The 27,159-nt window shown below is 38.5% G+C and overlaps 1 protein-coding gene across 3 annotated transcripts in view; it reads left to right on the plus strand.

The window, feature by feature from the left end:
• The window catches only part of tbc1d22a (TBC1 domain family, member 22a), a 146,581-nt gene that overhangs the window by 90,633 nt on the left and 28,789 nt on the right, over positions 1 to 27,159 (plus strand). For all 3 annotated transcript variants that reach the window (XM_079622152.1, XM_079622151.1, XM_079622153.1), the window contains one exon: positions 16,273 to 16,400. In XM_079622152.1, coding sequence (XP_079478278.1) covers positions 16,273 to 16,400 — 128 coding nt within the window. The remainder of the gene's footprint in view (positions 1 to 16,272; positions 16,401 to 27,159) is intronic.

The raw sequence follows: 27,159 nt of genomic DNA on the forward strand, positions 1-27,159 counted from the left end.
GAAATTGTCCTTTTTCCAAACACGTGGTCAACTACCTTAAGGCAGATGTTTTGTATATACATCTATCTCTTCTGAAAAACAAAGTATACCATGAAACCTGCTAAAACTTGATGATCCTCTAGTTTTCATTAGTCTAGCAGTTTTGAATCAGGAAATGTGATGTATTTCATCGAGACATGCACATTAACATGGTTTAATGAGCCTGGTGATTGAGCAATATCAGTTGAAGTGTTTGTACTCTGGCTTGTTCTTGAGTAACCTTCACATTGTCAGGCTCCAGAGCTTTTCGCCTGTCACATTTATTGTGTTTAGCCACTCTTGATTACAGATAATGTCTTCTATTAGACATTTAAATGGGGTTTGGAAGTGCCTTGCAAAGAAACCAATGAAAGGGAACAATTGATATTTGGGATTCATGCATATGACGCCTGCCTTTTTTTTTTCTTCCTTTTTTTTCTTCAGTTTTTAGCTAAACTATAACTTCTGCTTTGTGAGTTATTCTGAAGGATGCCGTTAGTGATCCTGATGGACCTGAGTCCTCTGTGACTATTTTTTTGTGAGGGCAGTTTATCTTTTTTATTGTAGTCATGGCCTAACATTTAGTGCATATACACCAGGTATATAATATAACACAATTTAATAATATGCTAATAACACAGTGTGTTATTTAACATGTACTCAAAAGTATAAACTTCATCATTGGGATGCCACAATTGTAGAATTATCTGTCCCATTAATAATAGAAAGGAAAAAAAAAATCCAACAAAATTTTAGATTTAACTCAATCTCATGAATTCGTACAATGTAAATCATACAAAAACAAACAGTTTTCTTTTAGGAAAAGGATGGTCCACCCCTAAACAGAACTGTCACTGAGCAGATCGTACGAAAATGTACAAATGAGACTGGACGAATTAGATTTTTTTTCCAAAATGTGAAAGATGAGTAAATTCCGATGAGATTGTGTTGGTTATTCGCAAATGTATTGATTTGGAAAAGGACCGTCACAACGTGTCCTAACCAGTTATGATGCAATTAGATTTCAGCAATAAGCAATTTGTCTGTCCACACTAGACATGACATGGTGATAAGAGAGACGCAACAAAATTAATCACGATCCATCCCATATGATCTTTGTCGTGGAATACACTCTATGTTTACACGAGTTCACAGTCTGAACGTTCATGTTTCCTTTGTTAGTTTCAAGTTATATGATCCATTGTTGCTTTCATGATGACTATCAAAGTTATACTCAATGATACACATACTCAAATTAAACCATTTTTAATAGAATACAAAACACAGTCGGTGCCTGAACTGTCAGCCATAATGTCGTAGAAATAGAAACCATTCCAAAAATAGAATCCCCTATCACTTGTATCATATCACAGTCACAGATGGTTTGGACAGAACCTTGGATTAACATAGAAATGATCGTGTGTCATGGCGTCACGACTGGTTAGGACAGTATATTGAGTTCTGGTTTATTAAACTGTTGGATAAACCCAATATCACACTCCCAAGCATGCTGTTGGTCTAAATATCAATATACGTTTTTTTTTCTTTTTTTTTTTTTCTTGCCCAAACAGCTGCTCAAACAGAAATGAGCTTTTTGTGAGTGAAGTTTAGATGCCAAACACCTCTTTCACATTTCCCATTACTCCTTCATTTTAGTTAATCTACTCTGATCAAACCTAATTTGATCGAGTCAATTGGGTGGGGATTTCTTGTCCACATCAGATAATCACTTCTCTTGATTTAGTCCTATGGGTCAGTGTGGTGTGTTCACAGCATAAATCACTGGGTTCGACTCGGTAGGACAAGACGCAAAAAGCAATAGTATTTTTTTAATTCTTGCCACCTGGGCCAACAGGGACAACCTGCCAAGAAAATAGGGTCACAACAGAAAAGCTATTGGTTTCTCGCTGCTTTCCAAAGGGGGATACTCTGCGGCCAGCTGAGGGGAAAGTTTTGTTGTGCCTTTTTCCTAATACAACAAAAAGGCCTGGACGTTAATACAGCAAGGTCAAAGTGCGCATATCCTTGCATTCTTTAACGTACGACGGCTCTCTCTTACCAGCTTCCCTTTATCTTGTCCTCTGAACAGCCTTCACTCAGTTTGGGTTGCCGTTTCCATATATAAAATACGTGCCAGAGAAGGGTGGGTGTAATTGCTGGTCGCCAGAGAGTTGGGTTTCTGCCACGCTCATCTTCATCAGGCTGCCTGGATTACTGTCGCATTATTTCCAAATTTCCCCCTTGTAAGGACGGCACATGTCGACCTTAATCAGGCTGCTCTTAGATCTGGCACTGTCGTGGTGTTTTACATCATATTCTCCCCTGTAATAAAGTTGGGGATGTAAATCAATCAGGCGAACCCTTTTCTCCGCCGCTACGCTAAGGCACGTAGCATGCTTGGTCACTCTCCTGTCCCGAACTGAGGTACCTCTCCAGCACTAATGAGGCTGGGGTTTAAAACATCGCGGCTGCTGGAAGGTCTAAGCCCAGACCTGCACTGTAGTGATCGTGCATGCTGACGCATGATGCTCCGACAACCTTTGTTCACGGGACGCGTTCGCTCTGCCTCCGTCGCCCATATGGCTCCGCTCAGTCAGGGTACAGCCAGGCATGTTTGTCAGGGCCCACAGCGGCCCACCGACATGACAGGCGTTCCCCCCGCAGGAAGCCGCCCCGGAACATCAACGAGAGAGGCCGAAGGTCTACTGACCTCAGCTGCTGTGAGCTGTCCGTCCCTTCTCACTTGTGTTCGTGATCGCCCAGATGTTCGGATACAGATGCACTGCTCAGGTGCTGAGGTCACGCCTACAAAACACCTGCTTTTTTTGTTATGCCTTTGAGAGCCACTGGCGGGAACAATGCAATAATGAATGTGCAGAGGGAAAAAAGAAAGAATTGCAATCATTTATCGGTTTAGAGTTCTGAAAAGCATCAGAAAGTCTTGCAACTCCTCTAACTGAATAGTACTTTCAGAGAAAAAGAATGTTTTTTTGTCCATTCTGAGTCGCTTGATATTCACTTCGCCCCTGGGTTTGCACCAAAGAAGACCCATATTTAATTCAACTTGTTTGATCAATCGGTTGCAAAGCATTTTGAGCAGAGTTTTTTCAGCTGTAGCGCCCTATGGACAGTATTTGCTCAACTTGGCGAGCATGTCATTGTGTTTATGTACAGTATTTTTCCGGAAATCACTAATTATTATGATTGTTATTGTTTCATAAAGATTGTACCTGCGACAGGTTGCCTGGTAAAGCAGTAATAGAGAGGGCAGCCAGATGGCATGAACATAGTTTGATGTGAAGTGTGCGGTGTGAGCTCACTTTAAAATCCATCCCACTTGTTTGTACATTGTGTTTGGTGATATGTGCTCTGTTAATTAGGACTGCAACTAATTCATTAGTTTGGTAATTGAGCACTTGCAAATTATGCAAATAAATTAAGAAAAACTGGACTAAAATAAAAGCATGAGCATTAAATTGAGCACTTTGTTCATATCCTTTTTTGATTTGAGTAAAGTTAGGGCAATGGTAAGTTTCTGGTGATTGTTCATACAAATCTGACTGTGCCACAGTGCCAGCTTGTTGTGGGTGGTTGCCAGGGAATTTCTTGGTTGTTACTTACTGGCTCAAGTCAAAAGTGGCTCAAGTCAATGAATTTCTGGCCACTAAATATGGCTCTGGTCCTCCTTAAATTTAAGTTTGTTTTGTTGTTGTGGCGGTGGTTTTTATCTACCAGGGAAAGATAGGTATGATAGTCCTCCCTTCAATAAACCACCTAATTTGAGGTATCTTTTCCAACACACGAACAGTGCACGATGAGTTACATGGTGTTTTTATACGCACATTGACTGCTTGACTTTGCAAAACAATAATAAATCACAACTGAACAACTTTCTAGCATCATTATGCAATTATAACATTTCATGAACTAGTATTATATATGGATTAAGGTTTGAGAAAATGAAGTTACTTTTTTTGAAAGTGCTGTAGAGTTTGACTGAAAATAGCACATATTGGCTAATGATACTGGTATGTGCACGTATATAATTTTAAATGTCAGCGCTATAGAAAGACCTTGGGTTTTATTGTCATAGAACTTCACTCGTGGACTTTGCACTCTGCCGTGCTGTCAGGTAAGCTAAAGAGCAAAGAAGCCATTCCTTTTTCACCGAGAACAACTCTACAGACTTAAAACCTGACATTATAACACCAGTATGTCTGTGTTGTGCGTGTGTGTGAGGTCTTTGTGTGTCCTTTGGCTGTGTGACGTGCATGCAGATGTACTTTCATGCGTAACCCCATGCATTTTGTCATGGTTGATTTTTGTCAAGCCGTTTGCCTGTAGTGCAATGTTGAATTTTACAATGAAGACCGCTCTATTTCTCTCGCTGTATTTCGAAACTTGGTTCTCTGTCTCTTGCTCTGAGTCAGAAAATAAAGTGTCTGGTTCTGTGAAGTCATTGTGCCAGATCAAGCAGATCAAGCTACATTGATTTCTTTTACATTTCCGTCTCACCAGGCCCTAAGCGGCCTGCAATTTCCTCACCGTAGAGCGATCCTATGCTTTAATTATCTGCCTGCTTTTCAAAAGAGCCGCAGGCGCTTTTTATAGGATTTTATAGAACACCATAACCACCTTCAAGATATGGCCATTTCCACTTCCTGTTCTCATAATTACATGCTGTGGTGAAACACCTTTTATTAAACTTTTAACCCAATGCTCTTACCATCATAATAATTTCCAAGAAATGCCTAGGGGTTTGTTTGAAATGGATTAATATATTGTTCATTGTTATATTGACACCTTACATGCAGTTGTGGTCAGAAGTATTGGCACCCCTGGTAAATATGATCAAAGATGGCTGTACAAATAAATCTGCATTGTTTATCTTATCCTTTTGATCTTTCATTCAAAGAGTTCACAAAAATCGAACCTTTCGTCGAAGTAAACGAATTGAAAGTGAGGGGAAATCAGATTATGAAATAGCCTAAATCAGGGCCGCACTAAACTGGGGAGTCAACATATTCTTTAAAAATGGGATATGTTCTTAAACTAGGGGAGACTTATGATTATTTTTCACTGAAAGCCAATTAAAAACATCCATCCAAAATGTCAAGTAAAAAAAGTTGAGTTTCAAGAAAGTAAGAACAAACTGAAACCTTTTCTGTAAAAAAAATCCACTTTGGATGCATCCTAAACAGGATTTTGTAAGTCTCTTTAAGCTTTTGGGGCAACAGGGTATGTCAGATAGGAAGCTCAAGATCGGCAAGAATTTCACTGACCCCTACCATTTGAACGGTGTAAATATAATAATAGGCCTAATTTGAATAAACACAGAATTATACCCAACACTAATATTTAGAGAAAATAATCAGACCGCATATACTACAGAAAGGGACCTAGATAAGGGATAGGGGGGTGCTGGCCCATAAAAAAGATTAAGATTCACTGCTTTACAGGATAGTCTACAGGACAGGAAGTTATAGCTGAATCAACATTGTTTCGTAATTGATAGATTTTGCAACATCGACTCTTATTGAACTGAAGTGACTCAACATTGAACTGACTCAAAGTGGATTACGATTGTCTTCTGTAGAGCAGCTTATACATTAATTTAACTCATTTTGTAATTGATTTACTTTACAAAACTATTGACCCGAACTGGATCAACCGTGAACTGACCTCAGATAAACAATCACACTATTGTCTTTTTAGGGCTGTTTTACAGCAGAATTGTAATGCGTCTCATGTTTGATGACGATTGTCTTGTTTATTAATGTGAGACTGCTGTATATAAGCTCTATATAAATAAAGATGACTTGACAATCAGATGGTATCTTGGCAGAATAAGTTTCATTGTGGGCTTTATACCGATGTGCAAGCATGAGTTCTGTGATCAATGACCGTGCCCAACATCCCGATCAGCTGAATGTTTCATTGTTCTGTAGCAGCACTTTCATTTCTCAATGTCTAAACTGGCTTGGAAATAAGAATATGCTCACAATAGAAATGTAATACACCGATCAGACTGCTAGATAGATGAAGACAGAGAATAGGCAGGAAGTCGCCTTATATGGAGAAGACAAAGAGAGTACATGAAAAGAGAAGAGCAAAGATGTATATCTCCATTACTCTTTGAGGACATGTTTACTTACACATGTCTTTCCCATTATGTTATGATAAGGTTTGATAGTTTTTGACCCTGACTCGATCTATTAGCCATGGTGGTGGAGATGGCCTGACCATATCTTGTTTGATTTCCCATGTCCTTTTAATATAAGGTTTTGGGATTCACTGTCTGGGAGTTGTCAGGTTTTTTTTTTTTTTTCACACGCCAAAATTTGTTACGTTCATAACACAAAAATGGAGTAAAAGAAAAGTGACATCTTGATTTGGTGGTGGGCTATTTTGTCTAGACCAATAAGCAACCATCCAGAACACACTAGCAACACCCTACCAAACCACACAGAATATGTAAACACTACTGCTCAAAACTCTGAAATAATTGACAATTTTTTGACAGAAGTCTCTTAGGCCGTGTGTCCACCAAAGCGTTTTTTTCACGCGGCTGGCATGTTTTTAAAAAAAAAATTCAATGGGAGCGCCGCGTTTTTAAAACGCCATGAGCGTAACGAGGCGCTGAGCTTTTTTTTTTGCGCGCAGCGCGCTGAGCGCTCTACGTTTTTTACAGGTCGCAGAGAGTTGGAGAATGTTCAACTTTGCGTAAAACGCCGCGCTCATCACTGTCACTTTTTACCCAACCGACCAATCACAGTGGAGGAGGGGCGGGACAAATACCACACGGATCAACTGTCACAACATTATTTCTGTATAACGACATCACCCAGCAGAGCTAACCGAACAAAAACTGTGCCGTGGATATTCTGTATCATAGCAACGAAGCGTCTAAACTGAAAAACACAGCTAGGCGTTTTCAGCAGAGCACCTAGCGTTTTTAGCCAGCTGAAAACTTTGGTGGACACACGGCCTTATGCTCACCAAGGCTGCATTTATTTGATAAAAAATACAGTAAAAACAGGACTATTTTGAAATAGTATTATTTCACACATCCGAAATCTGATCCAGCAACTAATTTGGGGGATCTCCCATCTCATACTCATCCTATTATTTAATATTAAGAACGATTTTTAGAACTATCTTTATCGTTATCTTTATAGTTATCGTCCTTGGTGTGTACGGCCTTTACCCAACTCGTGATTTTTTTTTAAGATGTGACGCTTCTTGAAAAAGTCAAACCTGCTCCACTCTACAGTATATCTTAAGGGAACCTCTTGTCGTGATGAAGCCCGTTGCTTGGGAGTGAGTTATTTGTGTTGTTGGACATCATTTTATTAAATGCTGCAAGGAGACGCAGAGGAATTGATGAAATATCTCATACGGAGGCTTAAACTGCTGCTATGCTCAATATGCCGATGAGGAAACCTCAATATAGCCTACCTTCATCGAACTCCGCATGAATGTCAATGGCTATGTTGGAAGGATCGTGTGCCAAGGTCAGACCTTTTGTTAGGCCTAATGCATAATGCCATGGTGTTTTACAGGCACAAATGGCCACAACACGTCATCAGTATGCGAATAAACCGTAATGCACTTTTTAACTAATGCAAAACTCAAGATATTCTAGAACATTTTGAGAGTTTATTTCGCTTGTCAACCGTTTCCATCCAGTTTTTTTTTTTTCTCTCAAAAAAGAATAGGAACAAAACCCGCCTGAGATTGCGCTTTCAGTTACTTTTCCCAGCCTAACTAACTTACCGGATCCGTCCCATCCCGTTGTTCCAGAACATCAGAATTTACTAATTAAACACTGCTTGAGCCCCACATCAGCATATTAGAATGATTTCTGAAGGGTCGTGTGACACTGAAGACTGAAGACTGTACGATTGCATCCCAGGAATAAATAGCATTTTAAAATAGATACAATAGAATTAGAATATAATAGGAAACCGTTATTTTAAATTACAATGTTTCACAATATTATTGTATTTTTCGATCACATAAATGCAGTCTTGATTGAGCAGAAGATACCCAGTGCGTCATGTTTGGCGTGTTAATTTGATGCATAATTTATATATGTAAATTAGATGTTATTTTTTTGTGAATATTTATTTTTTTATGTATAACTGTTGAATGTGCAAGAAATCTCTCTCTCCTCTCTCTTTCTCTCTCTCTTTCTCTCTCTCCCCTTCTTCTCTCTCTCTCTCTCTCCTTCTCTCTCTCTCTCTCTCTCTCTCTCTCTCTCTCTCTCTCTCTCTCTCTCTCTCTCTCTCTCTCTCTCTCGCGCTCTCTCTCTCTCTCTCTCTCTCTCTCTCTCTCTCTCTCGCGCTCTCTCTCTCTCTCTCTCTCTCTCTCTCTCTCTCTCTCTCTCTCTCTCTCTCTCTCTCTCTCTCTCTCTCTCTCTCTCTCTCTCTCTCTCTCTCTCTTCATGTCTCGTTCACACTCCAATCTCATTAGGAAACCAAACACACTATTGTCACCGTACGCTTTCACTTGGTTTCGAGGGCTTGTAGTAATTAGCAGTCATATTAGACCATAGCCCATAAGAGTTGTTTAACGCTAAAACAATTCTGTTCGTCAGAAGCGCCCCAGAACGTGAACACCGTTTCCTCTTATCTCGTCTGTTTTGTATGAATACATTGAGGTTCATCAGCATGCAAATTGCTCAAGGTGAATTTATTTATGTAAATGAGGACACAATGTTGGCTTTTTTTTCACACAAATCATATAAGGTTATAAAGCAGACATTAACATTTTGGGTGAAGTACAGAGAATCCTTTGAAAATTATGAGGAAAAAAATGCTGATAATCTGAATGACATTTGATGTCGCTTTTCTGGGGGGGATTTCTTTTGTTGTAATTTCTCCGTTTTGGACATCTTAAAGAGATAGTTCACCCGAAAATGACAATTCTTTCATCTTTTATTGATTCACCATGTTGTTCTAAGCCTGTATGAATTTATTTCTTCTGTGGAACATAAAAGAACATATTTTTTGAAGAATGAAACCGTTTTGGTGACCATTGACTTCCATTATATGGACCAAGCAACACGGACACGTTTCTCAAAATATCTCCGCTTTTATGTTCCACAGAAGAAAGCAAGTCATACAGGTTTTGAAGCATGAGAAGGTGAGAGATAATAACACAGTTTTCATTTTTGGTTGAACTATCCCTTTAATTCCTTTGATTTCTCTTGGCAGCTTTTTTCACGCACAATCTCTTCCGCTGCTGAACATGAAAGTATCTTGAGCCGAACTGTAACTCAAATTGCCCAATTAAGTTTTTTTTTTTTTTTTTTCTTACTCTCATAACTTTCAAATATGGTCCATCATGTCCATTTTAAATACGCATAAAAAAAAATCAAGGCAATACTAATAAAGCTGTCGTCAAGGTCAGCGTCAAAAATTGCATGTCAATTCATGATGAAGAAAGAAATTTAAATAAAAAATGTGTTAGTTTAATTTATTCATTTTATAAATTATTATATTAATATTCAATGCAAATATTACATTTAGATTATTATAATTTGCTACATGATTAAATTATGTGATATACGTATTGTAAATTAAATATTTATATTAGGTGCTTCATATATTATTGAGGTCAGGCCCCATTTTTATGGGATATATTTCATGGGAAGTCAGCAGTGCGGTTAAGGCAAATATTGAGTTAGATTGACACAGTAATTGCATGAATTCCAATACCACGGTTAACTTATGTCACGTTGCAACAAAAAAAAAATCTAATGCATATCCAACTTGTTTTCACACACAAGTCGCCCTGAACCGAACTGAAAATGTCACATAGACCTTGATTTCTGCTGATCACACTGCCGGATCTGTTACACAAAGGGGGAAATCATTTGGGCCACCATCAGCTGTGAGAGGAGAAAAGGAATGAAAGAAAGGGAAAAAACAGCTTATTTGTGGCTGCTTTGGTCCCTGATAAATGTGTGCATTATACTTGCCTGTTTTCCATTTACTTTGCATGAATCAACTCTTTGACTGAGGATGTGGATGTGATGTGGATTCGTAATGTGGATTATTGGACTGTTGTGGGCAGTTGTGGCCTAATGGTTAGAGAGTTGGACTTTTAACCATAAGGTTGCGGGTTCGATTCTCAATACAAAACGAGTGACCAAGGCACGTAACCCCCAATCGCTCCCCGTGCGCCACAGTGAATGGCTGCCCAATGATCTGGGCATGTGTGTCCACTGGCTTGCAGTGTGTGTGTGTGTGTGTTTGCTACTCACTGCTCCTAATGTGTGTGCACTAACTTAGATATGTTAAATGCAGAGGACAAATTTCAAGTATTGGTTACCATACTTGGCCTTCACTTCACTTCCACTTTATGAACAAGCACAGGAAGTAGTTTTCTGCCACGATGATAAATGTCATCTGTACAATCTTGACAGCGCAATGACAATGGCTACTGTCAACTGTCACATCTCCAGATCTGTGAAACAGTGAATAAATAATCCATACACGCATACATATTCAGAGAACGGAACCATTAATGCGTGAAAAGGTGGCCTGGTCCAAAGTTAAGGGGTAGTTGGCGGAAAAAAAACTAAATCGAATTCTGTCATCATTTACTCGCCTACATGATGGTCCAGTTCTGACTTCTGATTAACTTGCTTTGTTTACTTATAGACTGTCTGTTTATATAGACTATATAGACTGTCTGTTTCATTAATGTTAATCAAACAATTATGGTATCATGGAAAAAAAAAAATTAATATATATTTTTCCTATAGATATTTGGTTTTGATTTTATGTGTGTCAAATGTGGTGTTATTACCAGGGGTTTTTACGGTATGGTATGGATTTTTTTCTCAAAATTGACTTTGCTGACTATCGACTTAAACAGATGTAGTTCAGTCATTATTTTGTCCTTTTCAAAGAAATCATACATTATTTTGAAGTAAAAAATAATAATAACTAACGCATTTTTGAAAATGTGCTCATTGCGACTCTTTTTGCCAGCACGGGTCACATGGAAACTTGTGAACCCCTTGCAGAATCTGTGAGAATGTGAATAATGTTTACATATCGTTGTTTTTTTTTTTTTTTTTTTTTTTTGTGATGGTTGTTCTTGAGTCCCTTGTTTGTCCTGAGCGGTTAAACTGCCCAATGTTCTTCAGAAAAATCCTCCAGGTCCCAAAAATTATTCAGTTTTCCAGCATCGTTTGCATATTTTAAACCTTTCCAGCAGTGACTGTATTATTTTGAGATCAGTCTTTTCACACTTAGGACAATTGAGGAACTCAAACACAACTATTAAAAAAGGTTCAAACATTCACTGATGCTCCAGAAGGAAACACGAGCTGGGGGTGAAAACTTTTGAACAAGTTGATGTCGTCCAGATGTTTGTTTTTTGTTTAAATGTATATATTTCTTCATTTAGTACTGCCCTTCGGAAGCAACAGAAGATACTTAAATGTTTCCCGAAGACAAATGAAGTACAATGTACCTTGATCGTCAAATTGGAAAAGTGCTCACCCCCTTTGTAGCCTAAAAGTGGAAGAGCAAAAAAATTTTTTTAAATATAACTCCGATTGTATTCGTCTGAAATAAGAATGTCATATACACCTAGGATGACTTGAGGGTGAGTAAATCATGGGGTAATTTTAATTTTTGGGCGAACTATCCCTTTAATGGTTTTAGTTTTAGTTAAGGATAACATCCCTGGTTCCGTCTGTATGGCTCGTGTACAGATACAGCTGCTCGCCCCTGAAGGTGGGCGCTGTAGATCCTCTTTCTCTTGGTGTCTGAGTGGGTTTTGGCTAGAAATGCAGCGAGGGCGAGACAGAGGGGTCAGTGCAGATGTAATTATGGGATAGATGGGCAGGGGCAGAAGTCGAGCAGAAGTCCATTGCTCAGCAGAATCGTGGCAAACAGCTCACTTGTCTTTCTGTGAACTCTGACCTCCGTTCCCCATCCTCCTCAGAACCTGCATGTGTTTTGCTGCATTGAAGGTGGAAAGAGCATGCAAGCAAATGCATTCTGCTCGCTGAAAATCCTTATTCTGCTAATAAAGCTGCAAGGCTTATAATATTAAGATATTTTTATTTTATATATTTAGACTACCCGAAACCATATTTTCCTCAAAGTTATACCTAGAGGGTTTTAATGGGGCATAGAGCTATTTTTATTATTATTAATTTGTGTGTGTGTGAAGATGATTTTAACAGTTTTTAAATGCATTATTAAGACCATGAATACATAAACACTTGGAATATGACGTTAAACTAGAAGTTGGACATCTTTATCTGTCGCTCACCCTTTAATTAGGATAAAAATATGAGGAATTTGATTTGCAGTTCTGATAAGCAAAATTGGTGTGTTTGTTTCGTCTGTCTATCGCTTCCGTTTCTTGGCAGTGAGATGTATTCAGCGTTAATGAGTGTAAGTTGTTTATTCAGGAGGGCTGGATGTGAGAATGACGCTGTCAAGGCAAAGTGTGAGGTTCGACAGAAGCTGATCTTCGGCGTGGGTGGGTGGGTGTGCTCGCAACCAGGGCTTGATAAAGTATATAAAACCACAACTTTGAAAATTGCAATATATTCAAGAATCTGAGATTTTGTTAATGCTCTAATTTCCAGTTTTCTCTAATTTCTCAATTTTAATTTTGCAACACACTCCAAAAAAGTTGGTCAGATGCAAAATAAAAATGAAAAGATAGCAGAATATCCAAGGTCAACCGTTTTGGAACAGTCCACAATTACCAGGTCAATTGGTAATTGGTGAGGTTATCACGATTGAGTCTAAAAGGAGCTACTTTGTGCCAAATTTCGTAAGAGAATTGTCAAACAATTAAAAATCACATTTCTCAATGCAAGATTGCAAAGTATTTTGGCCTTTCTCCAACTATCGTACATACCATTTTGAAAAGATTTAGGGAATCCTAAGAAATATCCTTTTGCGTAGGGCAAGGCAGGAAACCTCTGTTGAATGTGTGCGACCTTCGAGACTTCAGATGGCATTGCATAAGGATTAAAAATGCTACTGTGCTAAAAATAGGCAGCAGGAGTACTTCGGAAAACCATTGTCACTTAACAGTCTGCATCAAGAAATGCAACTTGAATCTCTGTGACGCAAGGAGAAAGATAAACGTCAGTTCTGTGCAGAGATGCTGGCGAGTTCTCTGGGCCCGAGCTCATCTCAGATGATCCAAAACACAGTGGAAATGCTTGTTTTGGGGGGACATGGGCATTAAAATCAGAATGTGTTTATATTTACACAATACAACTAACTTGGTCAGTGAACACATTGAACATCTTTTCTTTGTACTTTTGTCAGTTAAATGAAGGTTAAAGAGAATGAACAAATCACCGTTTATTGATTGTATTGCATTTTATAAAATGTTCCAACTTTTCTGGTGATGGGGTTGTAGTGTATTGTCCTTATGATGACATTTTCTGTATGACATTCGTATGATATTTGTAGAGTAAATACAAATGTCATACTAATCCAGAAGAACCCAGAGGAACCATAACTTTAAGCAAACAACCATAGTTGCCTCGATATTCAAATGTTTATTACAAGATGTAAAACACAGTTCTTGTGAGTAAAATATTTCTGAGGTATATTCCCTTTAATAGCACTCCAGGCTGACTAGGAACTTGAAATATTCCAGCCATGACTTTCTGTTTCACAGAAAATATTAGGTAAAACAAAAGCCAAATTCCCATCCATCATAATTGGTAAAACAAAAGAATATAGTTCTGATGTCCACCAAAAGATTGAACGTGGCTGTTCGAAAATAGCTAAAGCATTGTAAATTGCACCAATAATTAAGAAGTTCCAATGAACTAAATATGTTACAAATCTGCCTGGAAGAGAAGAGGACGATATTGTCTTAATGCTCTGCGAGGAGGATAGTTTGAGTGGCCAAAGACTCTCCAGGGATCACAACTGAAGGATTGCAGAAATGGGTCTGAAAGCCTCAAAAAATGTCAAACAGCACCTACATTGTGAGGGAAGGATTCAGGGAAAGTCATCTGCCTTTACTCCAGCATATTCAGTTGACAGACACTACTGGGACTTCAAACGGGATTGAATTCTGTTGTCAGATTAAACTAAAAAAAGAAGAACTTTTGGCAGCAAGCCCAAAAGCGTTTTTTTTTTTCTTCTTCTTTTTTTTGCACACAGGGATAAATAAATAAAAGTATCCCATGCCTAGAGTCAAATATATTGCTGTATCTTTAATATTGTGCACCTATTTTTGTTTGCTGGAGGGTCCTGGACATCTGGTTCAGATACTGTACATGGCATCATGGATTTGATCAAATACCAAGAGATAAAAAAAAATCATCAGTGTCGTGGTTGGATCCACCATCAGGACAATGATCCCAATACAAACACCAAAATCAACACAAAAATAGGTCACTGAGCACAAAATTAAGGTTCTGGACCATATAGATGAGTTGGTGAACTGAAGAGGAGCGTGCACCAACATTGACCTGGAAATTTGAAGGATTTGGAGAGATTCTGTATGGAGGAATGGTCTCTGATCTCTTGTCAGGTGTTCTCCAGCCTCATCTGGCATTATAGGAGGAGACTTTATTGAAGAAGAACGTTCTATTCATCAAAGATTCCTGGAAAAAAAAAAGTAGCACATTTTCCACAAACAATATAAAGCAGCACAACTGTTTTCAACATTCAAAAGAAGTGTTTCTTGAGCAGCAAATCAGAATGGTTTGTAAAGGTTTGTGTGACACTGAAGACTTTATTATTATACTGTTATATTAGATAAATATAGCTGCAAGCAGCAATTAAGGGGCCAAGCACAAAGAAGGCACAATAAATCAGGCCATCGTGGCTGGAAGCATCAGACCAACTGCAACAATGAGCAATTAAAAGCATATTAAGATTATGTTAGGCAAAATTTCTGAAAAATCTAAAACAACTACTAATATGTTTTAATGGTTTATTACTTTTGACCAATAGGTGGCGTTGTTATAAAAAATTGGGTATCGTTCGACTCGTACATGCGTACTGTACCGAATCTAAAGAGACAAGATTTCAGATTTTTGCCCAAACCGTTTTTTTATTTGTAACACATTTTTCATATCTAATGACCATTAGGTGGCACTGCGCCGAAACTGTGCAGGTAAGCTCAGGTCATGATTGTCATAAAACACACCAAGTTTGGTCAGAACAGTAAAGCATTGCGGCGATATAGCCTCACGTTCATTTTGGCGGCACTTTGTCGAATTTGTTCGCACGTTATGCGAGAACGGTTTGATGGATCGATTTGTATTCCATAACTTTTTGTCGGCATGGTCAGATGTTCTGGTTAAATTTCCGCGAAAATCGGAGGAGTAAAATCCTAGGAGGAGTCCCCCGGAATCCCCCGGAAAATTCTAAATTGCGGAAAATCGAATCGTCTTGAGCCAAGGAATCAGGAAAAAAAGTTATTAGCATAAACATGAGGGAAACTTTAGACAGGTGGTGGTGCTAGAGGGATTGAGTTAGAAATTTCTAATTTGCTATGGTGCCAGTTCAGACTGTACTCTAACTGTGTGCCAAATTTCATAACTTCCCCGCAAGCGTTTCTATGGGCTGCCATAGACTCCCAGAGCGAAGAAGAAGAATGGGAACGATTATAATAGATGCCTACGCACCTTCGGAGCTTGGCCCCTGATTATATATAATTATATATTGTGAATATTCAGTATATCACCCGCAACCCCTCAACCGTATCCTATCATACATGTGATGGGTGAAGATTGCCATCTTTTGTCAGGAGGCGAACGAAGATGCCTATATTTCACGCGGCCATGCATGTTACACACTCTACCCATCAGTAGACGCGTCCCTGTTGATTAAAGAAACACCCATAAATAAAGCTGCCGTTTCTTCTCGAACATAACGCGCTCAGACGTTGGGTTGACAGCTGAGTAATTACCTCATGCTTACATGACAGCGTCGAGCACACGATGGCACGGACGGAGAAATTCTTTACGGCTTTATTAGGGCGTTATGTCTTTCGCCCCGGCAGGCTGTCATCCATGAACTGTGTCTGCTGTCTGTGAGCGGGGAAAAGCGGCGAGGAGAATAAGTGTTATTGTTGAGTTGTGTCCGCCGAGCGCCTGTCATTTATAGTTTGGTCTCAATTGTACTGAAGAGATTCTAATGATGCTTTAATTGTTTGCGATAGTTGAATAGGGGTGATTGACGACAGGGTGGTGATTTATTGTGCTGTTTTTTTTTGTGTGTGTGTCCTGAACAGAGACGGTACATCGCCACATGCAGCAGTATGAGGTGGAGTATTTGCAGTTTGCTTTCCGTTGGATGAACAACTTGCTCATGAGAGAACTTCCTCTACGCTGCACCATTCGCCTGTGGGACACTTATCAGGTAAAAGAGACCCTTAACAGTCTTGGTGTGATCAGTTATACATATAAAAGCTATGCTAGAGTTTTTCAACTGGAAATGGTTATAATTTACTCACCATTTGCCCCTATTCGCCTTTATAGTTGGGTAAATAAAAGAATAGGGCTGTGCAACGATTAATCACATCCAAAATAAAAGTTTGTTTTTGCATAATACACAGGTGAAACTCAAAAATTTTGAAATGTCGTGCAAAAGTTAATTTATTTCATTAATTCAACTTATAAGGTGACACTAACATATTATATAGACTCATTACATGGAAAGTGAGATATTTCAAGCCTTTATTTGTTATAATGTTGATGATTATGGCAGCTTATGAAAACCCCAAATTCAAAATTAGAATATCGTGAAAAGGTTTTCATAGCTGTAAGCCATAATCATCAACATTATAACACATAAAGGCTTGAAATATCTCACTTTCCATGTAATGAGTCTATATAATATATTAGTTTAACATTTTAAGTTAAATTACTGAAATAAATTAACTTTTCCAAGATTTTCAAATTTTTCGAGTTTCACCTGTATGTGTGTGTACTGTGTATAATTATTTTGTACATGTAAATACACACACACATGCATGTATATATTTAAGAAATATTGTGTATACTGTATATATAAATATTTATGTTTTAAAAAAAAAATATATATATATATATACATGTATGTGTGTGTATTTATATATATTATATATACAACATAATTATACACAGTACACACACATATAATATGTAAACACAAACTTTTATTTTGGATGCGATTTTATCGCTGCACAGCCCAAAAAAAAAAAAAAAGATTTCTTATAAGTGCAACTTTATCTTACAATTGTGACTTGTATATCTCTCAATGGAACAGAATACAGGGGTCTTAAATTAAGTTTACGGTTACATGCACATCCGATACGCTAATATACGCTCCCAAAAATCAGCTTATCAGAATAACCCGTTGTCCCCAGTTTACATGCAAACAAATAACACGGTAAATAGCGTTTACAAGACTTTATTCATAAATCAGGTTATTCCTGCTAGTGACAAAATGTAATCATTAGTGTATCTGATTCCAAGTATTTCATTTGCTGTGTGATTTTGTGATGTTGAAAAGAAGCATTAGAAACCGAAGAGTGTTCCAACATGTCAGCGGGAAACTTACAGTCTCATATATTCTCCTCATGCAGCATTTTGACTGAACCACTTCTACGTCTGCTGCACATGATGAGAACACATTTTTATAATTTCTGTGGTCGAGAAAGAGTCGCAGTTTGTGATACATTTCCTCCTCCCTTACTGCGAAATGCTCACTCTGTCTAAATCCGCTTTCCCGTCACATATCACACATGAGCGCTTCAATAAGCCGACTTAACGCAGGTTAACATGCCGGGTGAAATCGTGGGTAAGGGGCAAAACTCTAGCTGTGTTGATCGGTTTATGCTTAAGCCGTTTATGGCCTTACACTAATAAAGGAAAACGGGTTACATGACCACATTGACATTGTTGACTTGAGCATAATCGGGTTAAGAACGTGCATGTAAACACACGCATGCTTAAGAAAAACAACCAAAACTTGACCATCTAGAACCTTTATATCTCATAATTGCTTCTTCATCACAGTTTTCATTTGAACTTTCTTATAATTGCTGTTTTTATCTTTTTACTCTGAGGCAGAAACAGAAATTCCATAGATGTTGGGCAAAAATACTGCTTCTTTTTTGTTGGCTATGAGAGTTTGGTCGTCTGAATTAATAGTCAGTTAAGAGAGCCCTGTTTTGGGGGGAACTCTGGAGTCTTGAAATATGTTTTAATAATCTAAAAAGACATTGCCTGCATGTGTGTTGCTGTTGTGACGGTCCTGTATTTAAAGAATCAACATTTCTGAAAAGGTTTTAGTGTCTATAAACTGAAGCACTGCACACTATTTGCTTAAGTTATAGCAGTGGTCTTTGAATAAGTCAATAATATAAAATAAATCAATAAAAAACAGATATTTAATAAACTAATAATACAGATGCAGGTTTTAGTGAAAGTCAAGTCACCTTTATTTATATAGCGCTTTTTACAATACAGAATTTTTCAAAGCAGCTTCACAGCGATAACAGGAAAATAATGCAACAAAGTTTGTTTCTAAAAGAAAATAGCGTCACAGTCCAGCTTAAAGGAACAAACACGCCACCGTTTTTTTTAAATGGGTCTCCCCTACATTTAGATAGGTGGGCAAACACATTGTTGTCTCAGTGCATGCATAGTCTTAGTCTGGCAGCGCTAGCTTAGCTTAGCATCATGAATGGAATCCTTTGTTGCCGGATAGCATGTCGTGAGTAAAGGTAAAAAAAATAATAAAAAAAAAACGATTTGCTTCTTGTGGCCTGCGTATTCACAACGAGTGCAAATAGCAATGCAGATTAAGACTAGGTGATTTCCTAGGCAGATATTGACTTGGAACTATATTGGGGTGAAGCACAGGCGAAGCACTGCTACTTGGGCGCTGAGATATCACGCAACACCTGAACCAATCACCACGTGAGATCAATTTTGTTATTAATTTAGTTAATTTATATATATAGTCGCTCTGGGGAAAACAGTGATATTATCGTCCAGTTCAGTTCTCATATAATGGTGTCATTGCAGGCAGATCAATAATTGTTGAATATTAAATGAATTGTCCCCAACTAAGCTAGCCAAAAGTGCAAAAGCGACAGTGACAAGGAACTGAAACTCCATCAGGTGACAGAATGGAGAAAAAAATAAACTTGGGAGAACCCAGGCTAGGTTTCAAATCAAAACCAGGCTAGGGACAAAAAACAAATCTAACTTTGATGCTTCTTAAGCATTGAGAATTTTCAGTTAATGACCATTTACATTTTTAACTTTTCTTCATGCAAAGCGATTTCATGACTTGAGAAGATTTGCTGGGCATAAGCTCTAGACCAGTGGTTCTCAACCAGGGGCCACTAGGAGCCTCAGCTAACTTTGAAGGGGGCCACAGAATAACTTACAAGTATTTTAATTCAATGATTGACTCTGATTTAAAATCAAATGCTAAAAAAAAAAACATTAAATCAAGATGCAAACTAAAATCGTGTTTTTTGTTTTTTTTTCCCTTCTCAATAACTATTGTTTTTATTGCAGTACAAACCGTTCTTGAAACTTTTGGAATTTACTTCTGTAACATATAGGTCCTTTTTTATAATAATTTCAGACGAAACACAGAAAATATATTCATCCTTATATAAGACACAAAGAAAATCTTATGACGGTTGGAATTAAAGACTATTTTAATACATCCACTTTATTATATGTCAATTCTGAAAAACACCATGAAAATGTATCTGCTTTTATATATAAGCTGACATTTCGGAAGGCAGTTGCTTCACATTTAGGTTTTCCTAGGTGTAGATGGCTAGATTTTTTTTTTTTTTTTTTGCACAAAGCTTTTCATGAAAAGACCCAGAGCATGAAAGAAGAAGAATCTTTAGCACAGCCAGAAACTTCAGAGGTGTTACTGACATCTAACCCAACACTTTCACGCTGTTCGCTATATAACAGAGCTGCCATTTCCGAGTGAATGCAACGGCCCTGGCGCTTCTGTGCACTCAGCTCAAAATAGTTGGAAAATTATACTTAATTCTTTCTTTGAAAGAATTTCGAATTACTTTCATGGTAATTGTGTGCCATTATAAGTATTCATTTGTCTCTTACTAGCATGTTCTATGCTTCCTGTCAACAACAGACGCATACTGTCTTAAATGTCAGTTTCCTTCCATCTCTACAGCACAGAGGAAATGCATTCAATGGCTAACTCTCCCTTTATTCTACTTGACCGATTTGGATTGTACACAGATTGTAACCCTTTCCAATAGACAGTTCACATGGTTTGTTTGCCTAGCTGTTACTCACTGGGGACGTGTCACTGGATTCTCTCCGACAACACCAGCCTCGTCATTGATGCATGTTGGTGTGTACGTTAGCGCGGAGGGCGCCACAAAAACAATCTCTTGTTAGGCCAGTCACAAGTCAATAAGACTAGGATATTGCTTAGCATGCACTATTGATCGCTTTATTCCGATAAAGAGAAGGCTGGTAGGTTGCAGAGCAAATACGGTACATTCAAATGTTTTTTTTGAAGGAAGTTTAACATCCGTTGATGGCTTATTTTCTTTGGTGAAGGTCTCAGTTTTGGTCAGGTTATGATTGCAGACACTCTGAGTTGCTTTCCGATATTGATTTTGCCAGCTGAGCAAACAGTGAAAGCAAGGGCAAGAGGAGATAACTGCGGCAGGATTTGCAGCAGCAAACCATTTTTACTCATTTTATTCCCCACCAGTTTTCCACTGACGTGAGAGCCGAACACTGTAACCGAGTTACTACGCAACATGCCTACAAATAAACATACAGCACTGTCTTTGTTTATGACTATTACTCAGCATTGTGGGAATTTCTACAGTAATGTGTCGCTCAAAGTAATTGAAGTAGTCAGTAGTTATGTTTTTCATCTGAGTTTGCGAATTTAACTTTTGCACAGAATTGGAATATCGCATAAAAAATTAGCAAATGAAACACCGTTTTCATCCCAAGTCTTCAAGAGAACAATGTCATCAATTCCTGTAGCCTGGGAAAACCCTGACGAACTTCCGGCACATTTGAGATTTGCTCTGCAAGTCCGTCTTGCCAAGAGCCCATTTCCATTTTTTCCAAATCGAGGCACCAATCACAAACGTTGAGGCGGGCTTTACACGATGACGGTCGATCTGATTGGTTTTAGGTCTATCCAATTGCGCACAGAGGCATTTGAGCGACGTCCGTTGGTGACGCCCCTTTGGAAATGGGCTGTGAATGAACCTTCCCCAGACCCACTCTGTTACACCTGAGAAGGGTCTGGTGTCAACCAGGCTACAATTCCTGGAGAATTGGTACAAAATATCTGGAGTAAGAATGGAAGTTGTTGCAATTGGGGAAGCCGCTGTTGCTCTTTTTTCGTAAATTACTTGCACATCAGAGTGTTTGTACCGAACCATTTAGATAGACATTATTTCAGAATGACCAAACCAACATTTCAGATGCTGTGCAATGAAATTGGTCCATTGGTTAGTCCAGTAATCCAATCACATCTTCTGTTGAGTCACATGAGTTTTTTTTTTTAGTTGTGCATTGAGGGAAGTTCATGTCTTTTTGGATAAAACAATAGTTTGCCTCAAATGAGCACCCAAGTTGTTGTTTTTTAAATATTTGGTTTTAGAATTTATGCGCTGCTTGTTTTGTTTTATTGTTTTTTGATATCCCAATATTTGCATAAAAATAGGTGGACGGAAACATAGCTAGGATGTAGTCCACAATAAATAAATAAAAACGAAAAATATAGTTGAAAACAAATGTCACTTATGATTCAAATTGTTTTAGAAAACGTTCATACTAATTATTCGTTCTAGGCGAAATACCAATTTTCAAGATGTTATGTGTTGTAAACAAGTAAAAATTAATAACTTTAAAAAAAAATCCTTACACCTTGCATACAATTGAGTTTTTAAATCTTAATTTCTTAAATCTTAAGTATATATTTTTTAATGATTTTCAATTACCGGTAGTAGGTTAAATGTAGCATTAACAAATAAAAATCTTTAGTCCGAAAATTTAAACAAACACAGGGGATTTATTATTTATTTATTTTAAATAAGAATGGCAAATTATTACTACTAATTAGTAGGATTAAAAACCCTATAGGATTGTCAGCAATCAATTTACACTTAAATTTAAAGGTGCATAGCGCAAGATTCTGAGTTTTTGCAGAACTATGCCACTTCTGGCGGCAAGCGAAACTGCAGCCAGTGATGTGCACGTACTAGACAAAAGTTTCCTTTTTTTTATCTTACGTGGAGTTTGCGTTGGTGTTTGAAATGAACTACAAGCAGGTCTCTTACAATCCATCTTCTACGGAGAATGCCGGCGAATACACAAACCTGCCAGACATAGCTATGTGAGCGTGCCGTGAACGCGCATGACATCACGCCCAGTCTAAAATTCCGGCCCGAATCATTCTTATTTATTTTACTTTACAGGATTGTAGAGACAATCTCAGTGATCAGAGAAGGGCTCATTCAGCCCATCAGGCAATTGTTTAAGCATGTATGGGTTAGAAAAACGGGTATTTTTAACATGAAAAGTTGCTTAATGCACCTTTAAATAATTTTATTTCAGACAGAAAGTGAGAAAAAAAATGTCAGGAGTTGCTGTGTAGCATGTCATACATCAGATATGGCATCCGTTTACTGAATGTGCAACACCCACTTGAAATTCAGACATATTTTTTAACTTTAATTTTTTTTTAAATTAGTGGTTTCTGTGACGATTTGAGCCACTGATTTTGTCATTTAAAAAATGATGACACTATCCTGCTTCTGAGCCACTGGTGGCAATGGTTCCTAGTTTGTGACCAACTTGTTTTAGTTTTTTTTTTTTTTAGTTTTTTTACCCGCCCTAAATTACTTTGGTGGAAATGCATAAAATGGTGCGAGATTGGGCTTTGCAACTGTGTTGGTGTAACAGGGCAACATGAGTAGGCAAAAGCAAGAGAGAGAACTGACTGCCGGGGCAAGTCTTGATTTATCCAAACCTCCTCTTTCGGAAGCGTTGGCAGTTGATGCAAAAGTTTTACAGCTTTTAAAACCTTTGGATGACTTTCCTGTGTATATATTCAAACCGAGGAGGTCGATCAGTGTTATTCAAAGAGAAGTGAACCAAGTGAATCTGTCTTTGAAATGAAAGGTGATGTGTGCCCTTCTGAAGACTTCAAGATGTGACATTTCCAATGCGTTAAACTTGTGTGCATTGACCTGATAGTGCTATTGTGGTCATGGCGTCGTAGCCTACTGTTACCTCGGCCAAAATCCTTTCTCACGCTTCCATCAAATCACTGGGCCATTTCACTCATGTTTGGCCAGAAGCTATGAAAGCCGTGCTGTCAGGGCCGCGAGCTTGCTTGAAAGTGCTCGCTCGGAGAGAAGTGAACCCAGCTCAGTCGTCTTTGAACTCAGAGAAGGCCTTGGATGGAGGACTTCAGGAAGGTCGTGTTGTGTGCAGTGAATTGACTTCAGACGGAACACACTCATGGAAACTTTCACTGAGCTTGTTGAAAAGTACTTGTCAAAGTCAAATTTAAAGGATATATAGTTGAATAGCGATTGGTTATGGCAGATCCAGAGTGGCTCTAGGCAGATCCAATAGTTTTAAACTTCAACAGAGGACCTGCCTAAAAGGAAGTTAACGCTTGTCAGTAGGGAGTGGCCTAACCGTAACTAGGGCTGATTAATCGGAATAAAACCGCCTGCGATTTGGCAAAGGCTGCGATTAGTTTATGCGCACTCCTGAGCAATGGAAGATGGGGGCCTTATTCATTAAAACATGCAGAACAAATTTCAGAGTTTAAGTGGTTTGCAAACCCATTCTGAGGTAAATTGTTGCATTATACATGAACAGAGCAATGTATAGTTCCTCTCCAGTTCTCGAATCACTCAAGTTCTTTCTTCTCGTATTCTCATGAATGAAATATATGTATACTTTGTGATTCCTTTTGATGCTACTATAATTGTGCAATATTACCTTTTTGAAATAATGTCCAAAAATCCTAAAGCAGTGTAACTGATACACTTTCTTCATACTTCATTTTAAATATTCAGTAAAATCATATTTTATTGAACACTTTACTGCTCTTTTCTGCTCAAGTGAAGTTTCAGAGATTGGAAATTTAAAGTTATTCTTATTCTCTGTTTTGCCAAGTGCTCGATTTTGGACCCTAGTGTGAATTCCTCAACAGAGGCCAGGAATAGAATGTAATTCATCCCATGCATTTTTAATGCATAACCAAATAGTCTGAAAATGACTGCTCGCACTCTCTCCCTCGCCCGCCGACTCTGACAATCTGTGTCATACTAACTCACCTTAAAGATCTTGATGGCCCGAATTAGCCAAGTCTGAATGATGAATATTTCATGGGCTTTTGAAAACAGAAAGAGTACCTTCCCTTGTATCTCTCAGGGAGATGGTTTCTGTGCCATTCACAGTGCATTGTGAGTTTTTCTTGATCTGTGCTGCTTGTTGTCATCACTTCTGCTTTACACGCTGACTCATGTTCTTCAGAGCATGTTTTTTTTTTTACCCTCCACAACTCTCTACACAGTAAACAAAAATCCTATGTAGTGCAGTGAGCAGTGCATCAAAACTCATGGTCTCTGCAACTGCCCAGTTTCTGTGTCATTTTTACTCCGTTACCAAATTATTTTGCTCTAATGGAGGAGGTTTAATCGGTCCCCAACCGCATATATGTAAAACTTTGGATAATCCTCTGGATTGTTGGTTCATTCTTGGTGGTACTTTATGGTGCTTTTCCATTATTAGTACCAGCTCGACTCTCGGCTCGGCTCTCTTTTTGCTTCGTTTTGTAGTATTTGCTTGAAAAAAAAAATCAAGGAAAGATTGTCACTCAAAAATGGCAAATAAATGTCACAAGAGACAGCAAGTAACACATTGACTTAAACCGTTTTTGAAGTAGAAAGACTAAAACTGTAAAACATACCCCAATAATCTTTGTAAAAAAAAATGTTTCAAGGTTGTAAACAAAATAGTTTTCCCAATTAAGTTTATGGTACGTTTCCCAGAAGTTTCCTTTTAATATTTAATGAACAACTTTAAGGCTTTTTCAGAATGCACGGCGTGATTCACCAGGCAGAGAGCATTTCTCATTGGCTAAAAAAAAAAAATAAGTGTAGGCTGCTCCCCTGACTCTTCCTGCTGTTTACAGAGCCTAGGGCTGTCACAGAGACAGGTGTGATTTCTCAGGACACCTTTTTTAGTGATATCTGTCAGGCTGTGGGTGAAAATGTATGCATGCTTTTCCAAAATTGCTTACAGCACCTTTAATTGAACTAATTTAGAGCACTTATCCTTGCATAAAGTTCAAGAAAGCCTTCTGGTTTCTTGCCAGACTTCACATTTTATGAGATTCCCTGGCTATACCTCAAAACCTAGTTAGACAGCACATTTGGGAATTAATGGGCATTCTCTCTAATTCTAGGGAACATTGCATTCATCCTTTTATAGATAGGGCAATCCCAGAATGAGCGGTTTCAAGTTCAGTTGAAAATTGTTCATCCAAGATGCCAGACAGACCCTAAGGAAAAGTGTTTATAATATAATATAATAATTTGAATCTACCAAATAAACATTTTAAAATAAAACATGATTGTAAATATAATTTGTGTACTATTATTTATTTTATTGTTTTCTTACCAGGTTTTGAGATACCAAGGCTCTGTAGACTTGGCAAAACATATCAAACGAAAGCACTTTTACTAATGTGCTGATACTGTCTCATCACTTGAAGCAGAGATGTATTATTTGCTATGGCAGTATTGTGCGCAGTGCCTGAGGTGTCCTCCCCTTAGTCCAATTACACTTTCAGTATGTCTTAGTCTACTTGAACCTGAAAACAGTAATAGTCCCTCTGTGGCCCTTTGACACGCTGAATGTGTATCACAGCCATCTGCCGTATATGTGTGTACGTGAATAGCGGAGGCTTACAAAGCTATTATGCTCCTTGACGTCCTTGCTACAATTACCTTTGTCTTCTATATATTATTCCTTAGCGTGGCGTCCATAACACTAACACATACCACTATGAGTGTTCAGTTTCTGGTTAAACTCCCTTGAGTGAATCCTACACTTCCAACAGTATGTATATGTGCTGATTTAATGTTTGAAACCTTGCTCTGTCATGATGCAGCTTGTTACCCAGCAGGTGGTTTTGTAGGTTTTGTAGTTTCCTTCCCTGCAAGAGCATCAATAGCGTGGCCTTCATTTATTGAGTTATCTTGCACAGCTGAAAGTGAACAGGGATGTTTCGTGACCCATCACAGTCAATAGGAGTCAGTGGACTAAAGAATAAATGTGTGTGCATCTGTCTACATTGCCCGCAGCAAGGTCTTATGCTCTTTTACTGTACAACCACATCGCATACTCAGTACTCTGATGCGTTTGTTGGGTTTCTCAGCAGGGGGAGTTATTAGAAGCCCAAGGCAAGCAAGGAGTCTCTTTTAATGTTGTGTGCTCACACCACTAACTGCACGTCACACATCTGGGCGCCGACTTTCGGCGAGACGCCCCCCAGGATGAGCATTTGATTTCGCCGACAAACCTCTCATAACCTGTTACATGGTCTTCCTTTAGGGGGAGCTCTGAGATTTTTCTCTGGGATTCATCTTCTACATTCTCAGTTCTGTTCAAGCCCCAGCTAATACATTTCTGTGAGAGGGCTGTTTGAAAGAGAAAAAAAAGCAAGGAGTTATCATGTGCGGCTAAGTGTGAAGCGTGATAGCGTCTGTGCTAAAGAGCACGGTGTCCCCGGCTCCCCCTGGTTGGTGATTGATCCGAGAGACTGGCGGTCTTGCAAACTTCTCTCTGCTATAGAGCCAGGGGGACTTCACAACGGTTTGTTGGCGTGCCGCGAATTAGCAGATTCAGCTCAAACGCGCGCAATGGTTGCTGCGTTCCTGCTGTTCACTGGTGCTTGTTAGCCATGTACAGTTTAACAAAACTCCCGCAGCTCAAGCCTTTTGCCTCCGTAATGAGCTAGAAGATTGCTTCTGCTAGGACAGGCTCATCTGCAGTATCTCCCAAAGGAAAGAAACACTAGCTTTAGCCAATTCCAACTACGCTCTTCTGCATATTCCTAAAGGCTTGAATAC

The sequence above is a fragment of the Phoxinus phoxinus genome, assembly GCF_949152265.1.
Source record: "Phoxinus phoxinus genome assembly, chromosome: 9".
In the NCBI taxonomy this organism is placed as follows: Eukaryota; Metazoa; Chordata; class Actinopteri; order Cypriniformes; family Leuciscidae; genus Phoxinus; species Phoxinus phoxinus.